The sequence below is a fragment of the Eptatretus burgeri genome, chromosome 1, assembly GCF_056783735.1.
Source record: "Eptatretus burgeri isolate ZD-2024b chromosome 1, Ebu_testis_v1, whole genome shotgun sequence".
In the NCBI taxonomy this organism is placed as follows: domain Eukaryota; kingdom Metazoa; phylum Chordata; class Myxini; order Myxiniformes; family Myxinidae; genus Eptatretus; species Eptatretus burgeri.
The window spans coordinates 115542636-115560134 of record NC_140961.1 but is presented as its reverse complement, the minus strand read 5'-3'; the positions used below and the strand labels follow the sequence as shown (position 1 = coordinate 115560134).

At 43.9% G+C, this 17499-nt stretch overlaps 1 protein-coding gene and 1 long non-coding RNA gene across 6 annotated transcripts in view; one reads left to right on the top strand and one right to left on the bottom strand.

Annotated features, from left to right (window-relative positions):
* The window catches only part of LOC147035237 (uncharacterized), a 146750-nt gene that overhangs the window by 74787 nt on the left and 54464 nt on the right, over positions 1–17499 (top strand). For 2 of the 5 annotated variants that reach the window (XM_085895852.1, XM_085895862.1), the window contains one exon: positions 1863–5364. The exons of the other annotated variants lie outside the window; for them this stretch is intronic. In XM_085895852.1, coding sequence (XP_085751978.1) covers positions 2522–4888 — 2367 coding nt within the window. In that variant the 5' untranslated portion in view covers positions 1863–2521 and the 3' untranslated portion in view covers positions 4889–5364. Of the gene's footprint in view, positions 1–1862; positions 5365–17499 lie in introns of those variants that run through there. 5 annotated transcript variants of the gene reach the window in all.
* Positions 1–17499, bottom strand: part of LOC147035238 (uncharacterized) — a 49985-nt gene that overhangs the window by 782 nt on the left and 31704 nt on the right. Inside the window, exon 2 of the long non-coding RNA XR_015061862.1 lies at positions 9276–9353. This is a non-coding gene — a long non-coding RNA (uncharacterized LOC147035238). The remainder of the gene's footprint in view (positions 1–9275; positions 9354–17499) is intronic.

Below are 17499 nucleotides of genomic sequence, written 5' to 3'. Positions count from 1 at the left end.
GACTTAAATAGCTCATCAGAAGCACCATTGAATTCAGCCATGGACATCCACATAGTTAAGCTTCATCCTTTTCACATACATATTACTCAAGGCTCATGAAAGGGTTTTGAAAGCACAAAAGCAAATTGCTCTACACTGTTGTGGAGTGCAGAATCACACACAAAAGCAGGGACAAAAGAACATTCAAATTGTGGAGAAGGGGGAGGGGCAGAATGGTAGCACTGAAATAAATAAGATGTAGAAAGGTTAAAATAAATAAAATGTAAAAAAAACAAAAAAGATTTCAAATTTGTGAAATAAGAGAATGAAGGAAGATTTCCTTTGCAAAGAAAAATCTCATCTCTACAGGTGGTCCATCCATACAATCGGTCTGTAACATGTATCCAAGCATTGATGCAGTTGATTTTCTGCATGTTTTATTCTTCTTCGTTACTCTTTCCGATGAACAAATAACTGATTTTGGAGGTATAGCTTCAGAATAATATCAAAGTTTGTTGTTTTTCCACATTTGATCTCCAGGACAAATCACTGTGAAAATGTCAAACAAAGTACTTGAAGATAATGTCGAATTTATAAATTGACAAAAGATTAAAATAATGATCGATGAGGTAATTGCACACCGAACTGTAGGAAATGAAATGATGTGGAGTGTCGATGGCCCGGGATATTGATTTCCTCCCTCCCCCCCCCCACCCCCCATCCCTCCCACTTGCACAGTGAGAGATGGGGTTTGCAATCACTTCTGTGTCTGTCTGTCTGTCTGTCTGTCTGTCTGTCCAGGCCATTATTGGTTCACGAGCGCCAGCCAGAGTGACCGCTATATTCGTTATGTCTGTGTCTGTGTGTCTGTCTTTCCAGAGCATAACTCCGTGGACTTTGATCCGATCTTGATGAAACTTGGTTATGTGTTCGACATCAATGTCTAGTTGTGTTTTCCTGGATGAGGGCGTGTTACACCCATCGTGGGCGGAGCCACACCCCAAAAAATAGCCATTTTTAGGGGGTAGTCGGATTAAAAATCTATCTTCTCCAAGGGAATTGACTGAATGGAATGGGTTATTCAGTATTTGAATAGCAAAATGAATTATCTAAAACTTGTCCGATTTTTCATTTTCGTCCCAAGGTCAAAAACTTAGAAAATTGCGAATTTTGACGTAAAAATCATACGACCGCCCAAACTTTGAGAGTTAGGATGACAATATCTTTATGCATAATCTTGAGGTCATTCCCCACCTAAAGTCTTGAAACCATTTTGCTCTATCTCGAACACCTTGCCCGTGGCGCCCCCTTCAAGTTTGTTTTTACGCAGATTTCATCAAAGTATGGATAATCCGAGGAGTGTGAAATGCCATATAGCCTTTATGATGTTATATTGTTCCTGGAATGTTCCAGAGGGAGTTTTGCACCAAAGGTCATAGTCCTTGACCTTTGACCTTTAAAGGCCACAAAGGTCAAATTTTCAAAGTTGTGGGAATCGAACCGGGTTTTCGACCTTCTTCGATGAACTAACTCCAATAAGCTATAGCACGTATCCTGTTTCCTTATTTTAATGTCCACAACATTGTTTTGTGACCTTTAAAGGTTATGCAAAGGTCAAATTTTGAAAGAAGTTGAATGAAACTGGGTTTTCGACATTTTGCAGCTAATAACCTGTCACTCGTACCACATCATGTTGATCATTTTTATAACTTGGTCAAACATTATCACATTGTCTCATCCTTGACTTCTGAAACAATCGACATCGTCAAATACCGCTCGTGAACCATCGTCATCTTCAGACTTGTTACTTAGGAAATCTAAAGATTTCCTAAGTATATTGATGCCTTCTGTTTCTGTTTGTTTGTTTGTTTGTTTGTTTGTAGGCACGATAACTCAAGAAGGAAGAAGCTACCAATGTCAAATTACACCACGTGATTCAGGAGGGTGATGGCTAGTGCTGATTAGATTTTGTTCAAAATCGGTGAAAGGTCAAGGTCACAGTGAGGTCAAACATTCAAAAAATGATAACTCAAGAACGGAAGTGTGGTGTAGTCTGCGGGCCCGCGGGGAGGGGCATGATGATGATGCATGATGGGCGTGATGATGGGAGGAGTGGTCGTGGTGGTCATCGTATCTGCAAGGGATATAAGGTGTGCGCGCCGCCTGAGGCGTCGTAGTAATGCTGGAGTCGTCCGGCTCGGGAGTGTGCTAATACCCAATAAAGGAGAGCCACGGGCAGAGTACGCCTGCGCTCGCACTTGTGCACCACAGCCCGGCTCGACTGTTCCTCCGCATCGTGTCTGCCTGCTAAGCATCTTCCATTCAGTACATTACAGTTGGCGAACGAGGATCTTCGGATCGGCGTGTGCAGGGTGGCAAGTAACCCGGGCGGTTCCAAGCTACGGAGCCAAGGGTCTCACCAGCACGAGCATGGCAGAAGGTCGGGGCACGGCACACCGATGCGTACCCGTGTTCGGGGGAGATGAGTTCGAGTTGTTTTCTGAACAGTTAAGTTGCTACTTTCGGGCGAATGATGTAGAGGATGAAGAGAAACGCAAGGCGATCTTGCTCGCCTCGCTATCAACTGCTGAGTGATTTGGTGGCTCCAAATAGGCCCAGTGATGATGTGCTGTCCTTTCAGGGCATCGTGGCGAAAATGAAGACCCACTTGGCGCCAGAGAAGTCGTTACATCTCGCGCGGTTCCAGTTCGATCATCTCGCTAAGGGTGGCGAGGAGCGCGTTGCGGACTTCGTAGCACGAGTAAAGCATTCGGCTGTGCCGTGCAAATTCATGACAGAGGAGCGTCCGGCACGGCTCAGAGATCGTTTTATTTCTGGTCTGCGAGACGCAAAGATGGTAGCAGCCATTCTGCGATTGACCGACATCACATTCGACTTGGCGGTCGCGACTGCTTCGTCTGTCAAGCAGACACTCACGGATGTCCGCACCATTGCTGGCCAGGACGTAATGAGTAGCTCCAGCTGGGGCATGGCGGCTAATCCCGAGGTCCACGCGGTGACCGCACGAGTGCCGCAGGTCGCGCAGCCCGGAGTCCGCGCGATGGCTCAAGTGCCGCAGGGACGAGGGCGCGCACCGCAGCACGGTTGCACCGGGAGCGAAGGGGCACCGCAGCACGGTCGCACCGAGAGCGAAGGGGCACCGCAGCATGGTCACACTGGGAGCGAAGGGGCACCGCAGCACGGTCGCACCGGGAGCGAGGGGGCACCGCAGCACGGTCGCACCTGGAACGAAGGGGCTTTCCACGGCTGCTGGGGGTGTGGGGGTCCGCACCTGCGACAAATGTGCCCGTATAAGAACACCGTGTGTTTGCATTGTCACAAGGTGGGACATTTGAAGCGTGTGTGTCGGATGGCGGGGGCCTCCGTTGGGGTCTTGGATGATGAGGTGCGGGAGGACCCCAGTGACCTGGAGATCGGCCTGCAACCGGGGCATGACGATGCCGGCGAGCCGGAGCAGGAGATGCAACCACGGTTGAGTCTGTTTTCCGTTGGTTCGGAGATGACGACGCCTTTCACGGTTGAGGTCGAAGTGAATGGCCAACCGACTGTGTTTTGCGTGGATACCGGGGCTGCAGTGTCGGTCATGAATGAGCAGGCGGCTCGTGGTCTTCGCGGTATTCGCCTGGTCAAAACGGCCTTGTCGTTATACACGTACACCGGTGAAGCGATTGCACCACTTGCGAGGGCCGACGTCTCAGTGCGCTACCGAGATCGACGCGCCCAGCTCTCGGTGTTCATTGTACGAGGGGAGGGGCCCCCCCTTTTGGGTCGGGACTGGCTGGCGCACCTCGGACTGGATCTCCGGTTCGTACCTCCAGATGTGCCAGTGCTCTCTTCGAGGCCTTCGTCAAGTACCGAGGGCGAGGCTCTGGCGGCGGGGGCCGCGTCGATGCAGCGGGAGCGACCGTTCGTTGCTGCCGGCGGCAGTGATGTGTGGTTCAGGAGCGGCGAGAGCCGTATCAGCTCTCGCGATGAGTTCCCGCGCTTCGCTCGCGATGAGTTCCCGTGCTTCGGCAGTGTTCGTGAGGCAATGCGCATCGGTGTTGTTCAGGCAGCTTCAACAGGTGGCGGTGAGCCCGTGGCGTTAAAGGGAGTCGCGAGTCACAACATCGAGTGGACAATCAAGAAACGGACTCGTGATGTGGGTTGTGGGTTGTTGTTCATGGCATATGTGTTTTTCCTTGCCCTAATGATGCAGTTTAACGTTGTTGAAATAAATGCCAGCAGTTCTCGTGTGAAAGTGGATTTGGCGGAGATCAGTCAATGGAGTTGGTATCATGATCAATGTGATGTGGGGGCGAATAAAGAAGGTTTATTGGCCTCCAGTTGCCCCAGGCCGCAAGTAATTACTTTGTCATGTGCTGGGGGTTTATCAAAAGACCGCGCTGTACGGAAAAGTGAGTTTGCATTGCTTCGAGTAATATTCGTAGTGATTTATAACGAGCCTGTGATTGCAGTGTGGTTTAAATGGAGTTGCTCCCATCTAGCTGCCGTGTGGGTCTCGGAGGTCGACTCGGAACCAAGACTGGTGCCCTGGTCGGCGTTACCCCCACCTCTGGTTGCGAGCGCAGTTCTCTGTGTTCGCTCAAGGCCGTTTAGACGGGCGTTGGTGTCTCAACTGATTGTGGTGCGTGGGTTGTTTTGGAGCATTAAATGCGTGCAGCCAGCGGCGCTGTTCAGCGCCCCCGGCCAAGGTCGATCAAGGCTGGCGCCACGGCTTCCAGACAGCGGGCTTCCAGCCTCGGAATGTTTATCTACGTCGGGTCTGCCTGTGGGGAGTGGGCCGGAGGCGTTTGATGGTGCCGGGGGAGGTTGGCTCGAAAGGTCGCCACGACCTCGGCGAGGGCCATGTCAGCATGGGCCGCCTGGGGGCGTTTTTGCTGCGTAGTGCTGCTGTGCTTCTCCTTTTGCTGCTTCATATCGGTAACGCGGTCAGAGTTTGGTGGGTGCTTTGTGCACCTCCGTCTTTGGAACCTGGCCTTTGCTGCTCCACTCGCTCGCATCGACACATTATATGATGTGGTGTGCTGTTATACTTCGCTGTTTTTATTTTTGGTGTCTTCTTTATGTCAAGGTTTATGTTTATGCTTATGATGCTGGTGATCATTTAATAGTCATACTTTTAGGAGGGAGGAGTGTGGTGTAGTCTGCGGGCCCGCGAGGAGGGGCATGATGATGATGCATGATGGGCGTGATGATGGGAGGAGTGGTCGTGGTGGTCATCGTATCTGCAAGGGATATAAGGTGTGCGCGCCGCCTGAGGCGTCGTAGTAATGCTGGAGTCGTCCGGCTCGGGAGTGTGCTAATACGCAATAAAGGAGAGCCACGGGCAGAGTACGCCTGCGCTCGCACTTGTGCACCACAGCCAGGCTCGACTGTTCCTCCGTATCATGTCTGCCTGCTAAGCATCTTCCATTCAGTACATTACAGGAAGAATCTGCCAATGTCAAATTACACCACGTGATTTAGGAGGGTGTGGCTCGTGCTGATTAGATTTTTGTCAAAATCGGTCAAAGGTCAAGGTCATAGTGAGGTCAAACATCCAAAACATTCGATTTTTGATGGTTTGGTACAGAATCATCGTAGAAACTTCTGGTTTGCTTGTCTACCTTCTCTCGAGACAGCTTTTATTTGACAAGGTCAGAGGTCAAGTTGACGATTTCGTAAGTACCAGTCTATGATTGCTTGTTTGTTTGTTTGTTTATTTGTTTGTAGGCACGATAACTCGAGAACGGAAGAAGCTACCAATGTCAAATTACAGCACATGATTCAGGAGGGTGATGGCAAGTGCTGATTAGATTTTGGTCAAAATCGGTCAAAGGTCAAGGTCACAATGAGGTCAAACATCCAAAACATTCGATTTTTGATGGTTTGGTACAGAATCATCGTAGAAATTTCTGGTTTGCGTCGCTACCTTCTCAAGAGACAGATTTTATTAGACAAGGTCAGAGGTCAAGTTGACGATTTCGTAAGTACCAGTCTATGACTGCTTGTTTGTTTGTTTGTTTGTTTGTTAGTTTGTTACTTACGAAATCTAAAGATTTCGTAAGTCTATTGATGACTTCCGTTTCTGTTTGTTTGTTTGTTTGTTTGTTTGTTTGTTAGTTTGTTTGTTTGTAGGCACAATAACTCGAGAATGGAAGAAGCTAGCAATGTCAAATTACAGCAAGTGATTCAGAAGGGTGATGGCTAGTGCTGATTAGATTTCGGTCAAAATCGGTCAACGGTCAAGGTCACAGTGAGGTCAAACATTCGATTTTTGATGGTTTGGAACAGAATCATCGCAGAAACTTCTGGTTTGCGTCGCTACTTTCTCTCGAGACAGCTTTTATTAGACAAGGTCAGAGGTCAAATTGACGATTTTGGAAGTACCAGTCTCTGACTGCTTGTTTGTTTGTTTGTTACTTACGAAATCTAAAGATTTCGTAATTATATTGATGCCTTCCGTTTCTGTTTGTTTATTTGTTTGTTTGTTTGTAGGCACGATAACTCGAGAAAGGAAGAAGCTACCAATGTCAAATTACACCACATGATTCAGAAGGGTGATGGCTAATGCTGATTATATTTTGGTCAAAATCGGTCAAAGGTCAAGGTTACAGCAAGGTCAAATATTCGATTTTTGATGGTTTGGTACAGATAACTCGAGAACGGAAGAAGCGACCAATGTCAAGTTACACCACGTGATTCAGGAGGGTGGTGGCGAGTGCTGATTCGATTTTGGTCAAAATCGGTCAAAGGTCAAGGTCACAGTGAGGTCAAACATCCAAAACATTCGATTTTTGATGGTTTGGTACAGAATCATCTTAGAAACTTCTAGTTTGCGTCGCTACGTTCTCTCGAGACAGCTTTCATTAGACAAGGTCAGTGGTCAAGTTGACGATTTCGTAAGTACCAGTCTATGACTGCTTGTTTGTTTGTTTGTAGGCACGATAACTCGAGAACGGAAGAAGCTACCAATGTCAAATTACACCACGTGATTCAAGTGGGTGATGGCTAGTGATGATTAGATTTTGGTCAAAATCGGTCAAAGGTCAAGGTCACAGTGAGGTCAAACATCCAAAAAAAAGTTATAACTCGAGAACGGAAGAAGCTACCAATGTCAAATTATACCCCTGATTCAGGAGGGTGATGGCTAGCGCTGCTTAGATTTTGGTCAAAATCTGTCAAAGGTCAAGGTCACAGTGAGGTCAAACATCGAAAAAATTATAACTCGTGAACAGAAGAAGCTACCAATGTCAAATTACACCAGGTGATTCAGGAGGGTGGTGGATCGCGCTGATTAGATTTTCATCAAAATTGGTCAAATGTCAAGGTCACAGTGAGGTCAAACATTCGATTTTTGATGGTTTGGTACAGAATCATCATAGAATCATCATCATACAGAATCATCGTAGAAACTTTTGGTTTGCGTTGCTACCTTCTCCAGAGACAGCTTTTATTAGACAAGGTCAGAGGTCAAGTTGACGATTTCGTAAGTACGAGTCTATGACTGCTTGTTTGTGTGTTTGTTTGTTTGTTTGTAGGCACGATAACTCGAGAACGGAAGAAGCTGCCAATGTCAAATTACTCCACGTGATTCCCGAGGGTGATGGCCAGTGCTGATTAGATTTTGGTCAAAGTCGGTCAAAGGTTTAGGTCACAGTGAGGTCAAACATCCAAAAAATGATAACTTGAGAACTGAAGAAGCAATCAATGTCAAATTACACCTCGTGATTCAGGAGGGTGGTGGCTCATGCTGATTAGATTTTGGTCAAAATTGGTCAAAGGCCAAGGTCACAGTGAGGTCAAACATCCAAAACATTCGATTTTTGATGGTTTGGTACAGAATCATCATAGAAAGTTCTGGTTTGCGTCGCTACCTTCTCAAGAGACAGCTTTTATTAGACAAGGTCAGACGTCAAGTTGACGATTTTGTAAGTACCAGTCTATGACTGCTTGTTTTTTTTATTTTTTTACTTACGAAATCTTTAGATTTCGTAAGTAAAAAAATCTTTAGATTTCGTAAGTATATTGATGACTTCCGTCATCTGTTTGTGTGTTTGTGTGTTTGTGTGTGTGCTTGTTTGTGTGGGTGTGGTTGTTTGTGTGTGTTTGTGTGTTTGTTTGTAGGCACCATAACTCGAGAACAGAAGAATCTAACAATGTCAAATTAGACCACGTGATTCAGGAGGGTGATGGCTCGTGCTGATTAGATTTTGGTCAAAATTGGTCAAAGGTCAAGGTCACAGTGAGGTCAAACATTCGATTTTTGATGGTTTGGTGCAGAATCATCGTAGAAACTTCTGGTTTGCGTCACTACCTTCTCGAGAGACAGCTTTTATTAGACAAGGTCAGAGGTCAAGTTGACGATTTCGTAATTACCAGTCTATGACTGATTGTTTTAACATTTGAGCTTTTGTCATCAAATTTTCAAAAACACCTTTATTATGAGAATTTGGAGAGCACAAATTAATAAAATGTACAACTTTAAAAAGTTTCAAGTTTTTTTTATATTTTTCGTCAACTTTAGTTTGAGTACAAAGCTGACGCGAATGCGCTTTGCATTTTAAGATGCTTTGTAGTTTTGGGTTATGTTTTGATGCTCGGTTCGACGTACCAGAATGAAATTCCAGACTTCATCTTCTGCGCGGCGAAAGAAACAACCCGGCAGTGCAGAATGGAGCTTCATTTTCTTATGCTGACCTTCCCATATAAACACTGTTCAATATTGTCATCCCTGTAGCTTATTCGTGAGCTGCATTAATATCGGTGGTAGCAGTGGCGCACACCATCTCATGGTTACAATCCAGACAACCCATGTTCTTATTTGGAGCACATTGGGCAGAACGGCTGCGCAACTTGAAACTTTCCAATTAACAGACAAATTCATTAACAAGACCAAAATAAAAATAAAAATAAAAACATCCCCTTCCAGCACGGTTGTTACATAACGGCATAGCAGGGTTGCCACTGAGCCGTTAAAACCATTCCAGCGATGCAGACGAGCTTTCTGAAAGCTGAGTTCAAAGCCAATTACACCGCACCGAGGGATTGAGTGAAAAGCACTTTTAGAATCCCTGGTTTAATTTGACCGACAGACAATGTAAATATTTCTCGTCGAATCCACGTCCCCGTATGCATTAAAGCCAAACAAACTGCGTGGCTTGTAAGAAATATAGAACAGAAGGATGAATAAACGGCTCGTGGGAAGAGCGACATAAAAATAGGAATAACACTTATTGCACCCAAAGCGTTATGCGGCTCAATTCATTTCATTCACGTCAATTCTCACCAACCTGCTGCTTTCGGCGTCACGTCAGTGTGTCCTGGTGTCTGTTTCACTATTGATCTGCACCTCTGCACACTTTGGTGACCTGTAGAATAATAATGATATTAATCATAATCACATCAACAGCAAGCACAATCATTCTGCAATGATAAACGACTTTTCCCTATTATGACCCTTCAAAAGTAGTAGTGAAACGAGATGCAATGACGACTAGAACGAACACTATTTTACCATTCTCGGTTTGTTGTTTGTACATGGTGTGAACAATCGAGTACTGAATGTCCAAACCAGCGTGGCAAACACTCGACATTTGTTTGGCATGAACGAAGGTTGTTTATGCTAGATGGTTATTTATTATGTCAAAACTAGGGCAAGAAAAACTTGATCGTCTTCCATTTGGGTGCAATCATTTTTGGATTCGTTTGCATTCGTTAACGTGATGAAAAGATGTTGTTTTTTTTGCCTTGAATTGCAATTGACTTGAGAGTGTTACTCTTGCGCTTAAGGTTAAACTCATCAAAGGATAATGGACCGTAAGATCTTGCATCGTTTGTGTTCAATGATACATATTTTACTTTGAACCCCCATTCTCAATTTTTTTTTTTATTATTATTATTATTAAGCCTATCCCGACTGTACATTCCGGCCTCGCCACCCCGATGGTGCTAATGAGGACTGTGATGAATAAGTGGTGCGAGCCGGGGGCGGCGTGAAGAATCGGACGCCGTTTGGGACGCCACTCCCGGCCCCTGTGATCGATGGAGAGCATCGGGTGTATTGCGGCGTTGGGGACTGGCCACCGGGAGATTTTTTTTTCTTTTGTTTTTGCTTTCACAAGCTTGTTTTGCATTGGACCATTGCCGGCTGTCCTCCTGATGTCATGGTGCCCACTCGCCTTCTGTTGCCATGCCTGCGACAACGACATGAGGGGTTTCTGCAGTTGCTTTCATCAGCGATTATATGGGCCATTTCATAAAGTGAAACCGAGCATTCTAACCAATTCCAAACCTAAATCTCATGCTATCTGGATCAGAAGCCATGATTGAGCTTACTTGTTGATTAATTTCAACCATTTCTCCGGGACAGGCCTTAGGGTTAAACCCGATTAGTTTGGCTCAACATATGGTGCAAGCTGAACCCTGACAAAATTCTTCATCATTGATAAAACAGAAAAATTAACATTACCATATGTAGCGAAGGGAATTTTAAAAACATTAAATTTTATAATAACTCTACTAATTTGCAACCCCCACGACATCTCTGGACATCTCAATCCTACTCACCCCCTCCCTAACAGTCCTCTCCTTCCCCTTGCTCTCCCCTCCCAATCCTCACCAATCTCGTACAGCATATGTCTTTTTCTGACCCTCCTTGTTCCTGGGCCTCACGAGGCCTTCCTTGCTGCCTCCTTAATTGCCTCATTAAGCACGATGCTCGTTGCGTCCATGTGCACACGCACACACAATTAGTTCACTAGTGGCAGCACACGACAACAATCTGCATTTGCAAAGAAATATACAAGCAAAAGGACCAGGCCTTATGCTAATTCTCTTACCCTTGCTCACGTTACACTCTCCCCAACCCTCGCACCCCTTACCATCATTCCTTGCCCCTCTTTTATCCTCGTGCCTGGGCCAGGCCTACACCTTTTATCCCCCACCCAACCTCCCCTTCACCACCCTCTACCAACTTGAATTTCACTGAGGTCTCAGGACTCGAGGAAACGGTTCATATTCCAGCATTTACGGAATGAAATTCACACCCAAGGTTGACAGCAGTTGAAGTAATATCCGAGACCTCACCTCAACCATTCTCACTTCTTGGTGTGATAATCTAAGTTCCTGCTTATGCTTTCGACCTTGATCCTACCTTTGGCCAAATGTTAACCCTAAACCTCACCCAAATCGAAGGCGACCTTACCATGAAAAGATTCATGGGAGCAGGAAGTGAATTGTTCTGAAGTGATGTAATAGCAAGTCGCGACACGTTAAAAAATATTGTACCCCACATTATGGACAGACAATAATCGTCTCAGTATCTTGACTCTGACTCGTCTGACCAAGCAGTGCAGAGGCCAAATTAACTTGGCTAACCTGTCACACGTTTACTGCAAATGCTGCTAAAACGATGGCCCCCAATTTTTTGCAGCCTGAACGTTGAGCCAATGAGAGCAGTGCTTTGTGAACGCGAATGGGAGGAAAAGGCGTGATGCCTGGAGCAGAACTCCTTAACACAGACCTCGGTAATTAGTCTTCCCGCTAATTATCGTAATGCTAATCGGGCCTAAAGACACCTCGGTGCCGCTGGGCCTGCCTCACATGAGAGATCAGTCGCTTTATTTTTGAAGTGACCACGTTTTGTCCTGCCGCATTCAAACGTCATTATGGAAGCAATATTATGCAAGACACTACAATTCACCAGCGAGCCAACTCCCTTGATCCAGAATCATGTCACCTACAGATGGATGCCCCAGCCCCCTTTTTCAATCAACTTGGTATGTATCAGTATCTGTGATTTGAATACTGTGTGTGATTTGGCATAACGTCACAGAATACTCAGTCCTTGAGCAACACGTTTTAGATGGCTTTCATTTCGAAAAATATGAGTTCACTTTCAAGGAACTTCAACGCAGGAGGAGGCCATTAGGCCCAACAAGACTGCACAATGGTTGCCTGTGGTTGTTTGTCCATGCTCCATCATTTTGAAATGCTGAACATCAAGCAAGGAAGCAGCATTTTAAAAAAAAAATGGTTTATGATTTGCAATGACTCAGCTGGGTTTAGAACCACCAGACCTCCCAGACAATCAGAGCAGATGCTCTTACCATGAGGTAACTCATGTGCTGTAACTTCCTTTTCCACGATAGTAGTTTATTAGCTATCTCTCTCAGTCACATTCAGCAAGAAATACTGAAAATATAAGAGGTACTTGAATCACATCTGATTCTGATGTACCACACCCTAGTACAGAGCATTGGTGCAGCCAAAAGCAATTTCTTGGCAAGGGTTCTACTAAGTAGTTTGCCATTGCCTTCCCAGCTGTCGTTAAGGCAGGAATTTGGAATTTGGACACGGTGCCCAGTGATAGCTCAACTACTCTTCATGATACCGTGGGATCTTTAAAGTCCCTCTACTAATCTCTGGTCTGCCGGCATTAGTTTACGGACGTTAAAGATCCCACGGTTTCCATCATGATGTGTGTGCCTTCCATCCGAGGGACGACACACACACACACTGATGAATCACCTTGCCTGTAAAACACCAGGATGACAGTTTATAGCTGGCCCAAAATTCGAACCCAGGCTAGACAGCTTAGAGGAAATGTGCATAGCTCTAGGCCATCCCGCCAGCCCCTCGTATCACAAGATTGATGTAAAAGATAAAAATGCAGATGCCACGTTTAGACACTTTGGCCACGAAGTGTCATTCATTTGGGACTCTCCATACTGCATGTGTGCTCGGTATTATAATAATTACTTTTTCTCTGCCAAGAAGATGACTATAAAGTTTTTTTTTTATGTTTTGCTTAAATTTTATTCATTTACGGTGGCCAGTCCGCAACAATGCAAGATGCTGCTTGTGGTATTGCATCTTTTTATGATTGTTAAACAATGATCTAAGGTTTGCGGAGGAGCTTGTACATGCATGTCATCCGGGCCAAGGACGTTAGAAGACATCCAAAACTTGCACAGGAAATAGACATAATGCACAAATCAACGGTACAGGGGGCTTGAACCTGGAACCCCCAGCATCATGCAAGAATGTACTAAGAGGGGATTGCCGAACAAGCCAACATGTTCATTACTGTACTGAAGGGCCACCGATGACATTTCTCAACGTCAAGATTGCTTACGATCCCAAGAGACTGGTCGAGTTTAATAGGATACGAAGGTTCCCAGATTAAGTTGAAGGATAATGCTGCACCTGACATACCATTATCATTATCGATGTCAAATGGTGAAAAGGGACTCAAGACAATAAGAGGCCCTTGGAAAACGACATCATTTCGAAGCAAGCCATTTCCCAAATGAAGAAAATATGACCTTGATATGGAATGAAAAGATATCGCATTTCCAGACGTGAAATTTTCGATTGTTTATTTGTTTCCTGGTGAAGGCTTACTGGAGTAACAGAATAAGAAAGTCATAATATATATATATATATATATATATATATATATATATATATATATATATATATATATATATATATATATATATATATATATATATATATATATATATATATTGAATAGGTTCCAACATCATGTTTCCTCAAAAGGATGACTTTTATAAGAATGCAATACCTTGCCTGTAAAAACAACAACAAACAACCCATGACAGCTTATAATTGGATACTATTCACTCAAAAACCTCATCCAATTCACCAGCACAAATCGGCTTATCCTAGACCCGACTCCCGAGGGTTGTGCGATGGACATTTAGACCCCGCCAGTCAGGTAATGCTAATTTTGGCCATCCTGGACCCCTAATGTTCAGAGTTGGCACTCGTGCTCTTATGAAAAAGACAATTTGGTTAAAAGTCTTCAATTTACACAAGTGAACAACCTTTGCCAAAGGTAAAGAGTTTGTAACTCTTTTTTTTTGTTGGTGTTGTTACTATCCTCCATGACTTTGCTTTTTGTTCCTAAACATCTCCGTCGGTAGTCGTTTGGTTTGGTGCACTTAATTTACACTTGCAGGACAAAAATTAAAAAATATATATTTAAATCGTTGAAAAATCATTAAAATTTGAAAAAATTGATAAAATTTAATAAATAAAGTGTAAAAAAAACAAAAAACATGTTAACATAGTAATTGAAAAATAAAATAATTGTAAATTAATTTTTTTTAAATTGGAAAAATTTAACATTTGAAGATTAAATAATTGGATTTTTTTTTTAAATAATCAAAAGTTAAGAAACAAATAAATTATTCTTCATAAATCAGGACACCGATGACACCGATACGAAACACTTAATGTCTCCCTCCGGGAACCATGACGACTTTTAGCCTGGATGGCGGACATTCAACTTTTACATGATATTCAATCAGTCTGCTATCCAGAGAGACAGGTGGCAGTTTCATCAGCATCTTATCATCAATCATAAAGCAGTTTTTGCAGCTTGGCTCGGGCTAAAAATTATCATCGCTTCATAGTTTTGCAATCTTCACTCGAGTCGTAAGCCTGATAAGACAAGGTGAAGGGATTATGCTCCATAATTGGCTTTTAATTAACATCTCGTGGAGGTTTCCGTGTGTCCCTGTTGTGTTGGCATTTGTGATTTCTCCCCCATGCAAATTCACCTGTGGGTTGATGATTTGGATATCTTTGTGATTCTCATTCATTGATGATTCCCATTGTTTGCGGTAGCGTTTGTTTTTTTGGAGGAGCTCTCCTGTGAAGATACTTTGTAGTGACTACGCCTTGTTTCTCCTTGATCACAATCTTACGACATCAATCATTGTTTCGAGACTATCGGACTATCATTTCCACCTTGCGAACGCAGTGTACTTGCCTTACCCTAATGAACGCTTTACCGATCGCAGTCCAATTGTCTTCATTTGCTTGCTTGTATATTATATTCTTAATATCGCTCCTCGAGTCTTGAATTTAAGTCGTTTCCAGAACTGGGCTGCACCTAGGAATATAGAGCAGAGTGAAGTCCTTTCTTGATAATCCTCAGCTGCTATCATTGTACTCGTACAATACATTTGTCCCCATTGCCAAGTTGTAAGACTCCCCAGAGTGGGATAGTTCTGCTGTATTTCATCTTGCACTCCTGGAGTTACTGGAATCCATGGACCTGAGAGTAATTGGTGCCTCTCAGCAGGAGGCTCAAGTGGAAGGTCTGATCCACTCTCACTGCAGACATGTTGATGATTTTGCAGTCTTCTACAAACTCACTTCTGGCCTTAGCCCCAACCTTTCATCCTCCCTGTTCTTTCTCTTTCAGCATATTCAGTAACTTATTTCTTGTTACTGTCCCCAAGTCCAAGCTTTCTACTCACCTTCCCTCCTTTTTTCTTTATTCACTCTCTTTTGTGGAATAAACTTCTTGAGTTCAAGTGCTGCTTTTATCTCTCGTCTTTCGAGATTGTGGCCCATCGCCATCTCATCGTGTACCCCATATGTACCCATGATATATTCTCCGCTTCTCCATCTGTAACTTTATCTGTTCATGCATACCATGTTTGTCTGCATGTCCCCTGTCCGCTTCTTCTCCTCGAATCCATTGTCAGTCTATTGACCTTCCACCTTCTGTCATCCAGTTGTTTCATGAACTTTGACCCTTCATATGAAAACAGGCAAGTTGCAGCAATGACCTCAGAACATTTTGCTTCCTGGGGCAGATTTTTAGCCTGCCATCATTTCTGACAATTACTTGACCACCCACAGTCTCACCAGTCAAGTCTCACATGTCTCACTTGATGGCAGTTAATTACACCACAGTCAATCAAATTAAATCGCACTTTTACTTGATTTCACTTTTACTTGATTTTATTGCCCCGCGCACGCAGAGTGAAAAGCGGGGTTATTGGTTCACTTTCGATGTGTGTGTGCCTGTCTCTCTGTCTGTCTCTCTGTCTCTGTCTTTGTCTCTGTCTCTCTGTATCTGTCTCTCTGTCTCTGTGTCTCTTCTCTCTTCTACAAACATCAGTTTATGATCAAGGAACAACTTAATTTGAATTGAATATTATATTTTGAACTTGAATCGTAAAACAAACCTGTAGTTTAGCAGTACTTTGGCTATAAATCTGTCCCAATTGCACATGCACAGAGAGAAGTGAGTTAATGTTTTAGTCTATATGCCTGTCTGTCAGTGAGACAAAATTGAAAATTAATTTCCACAAAGGAAACTTCCTGTTTTTAATGACGTCATAAAGGACACAAACAACAGGCACAAATAACTAATGTAGCGTGTTAGATGGGGTGGTGTAACGGACACTGCATCAACGGCGGTAAACTTAAGATTTTTTTCCCAACCTTTAAAATCTTTATTTGTTTATAAAGTTGAAGACTGTGGAACACAAGTCGCCTCATTAGCACTTTCAAAATCCTTCCGTTTAGCGGCAGTTGAACAAAATATTACGGCATTTTACATCATCTCAACCAATCAAATTTGCTGCTTGCAGACTCCACCCATGTACTTTATTTTCTCAAGACTGTGTGGGTTACGGTGTTCCATGAACTCTGTAGTTAATTCGAGTTGTTAAAGTCACATTTTCATTGCCACAGATCACCAAAGGTGGTCATACTGCGTGTCTCATCTGTATCATGTGACACTTTGACCAGCCAGAAGTACCAATGGTATTTTGGAGGTTCCTTATGTTTCAGTTTGCATGAAGGACATTGACATTTGGAGTCATGCATGTACTTTGACATTAATAATGTAGAGATTAGTCGACAATGAACAAAGTAACTTGATATGCGAGATTTGATTCTGAAATCACAGCATTGTGAGGTTGAGCCATCAAGATGGCCGACTCATTCGGACATTTTGCAATCTCCCTGTTTTACCAAAATATCCCTTTCTCCTGGACTATTGTAAAGGCGTATGACAACAACTACCATCATATTATATTCACCCCCATCACTTTCATTCACCAGGAAGCCATGTGATAAAATATATAACACAACAAAAAATATATTCAATGGAAAGCACATTTTACTACTTTCTCTTACTGGTTGAACCATAACTCGGATCACATCATGTGCCATGCTCTATGCGGGACGTCTGTTCTTCCGAAGCAGTTTCTTTGGCTGGGGTTACAATCCTGGATTGGCCGCCACTCCGACAGAGGAACTTCAGGCAGCAATTTGTAATTTGTTCAGGGTGCTGGCGATAGCTCGCCTGTTCTTCATGAAGGACACCATGGGATCTTTTACGTCCACCAACTAATTCTGGCAGACGGGACACCCAGTTTAATGTCCATCCGAGGGACGACACTCGCATTGATGAATCACCCTGCCTGCCTGTGGAACACCAACATGACAGTTTATAGCTGGGTCACAATTCAAACCCAGGCTAGACAGCTTAGAGGAAAGTGCTTGTACCTCGAGGCCATTCTGCCATCCCAGCCATAACTGGGGTTCCAAACATTCTCACTTTTTAGATGTCTTCTTCCTCCACTATTACTTTTTCTGAAATTAATTGTGAATGGGGGCATTTTAAGTAAAGGGGAAGGAGATAGGTATATAAATTGAGATGCTTGAAAGATGAGGAAATGG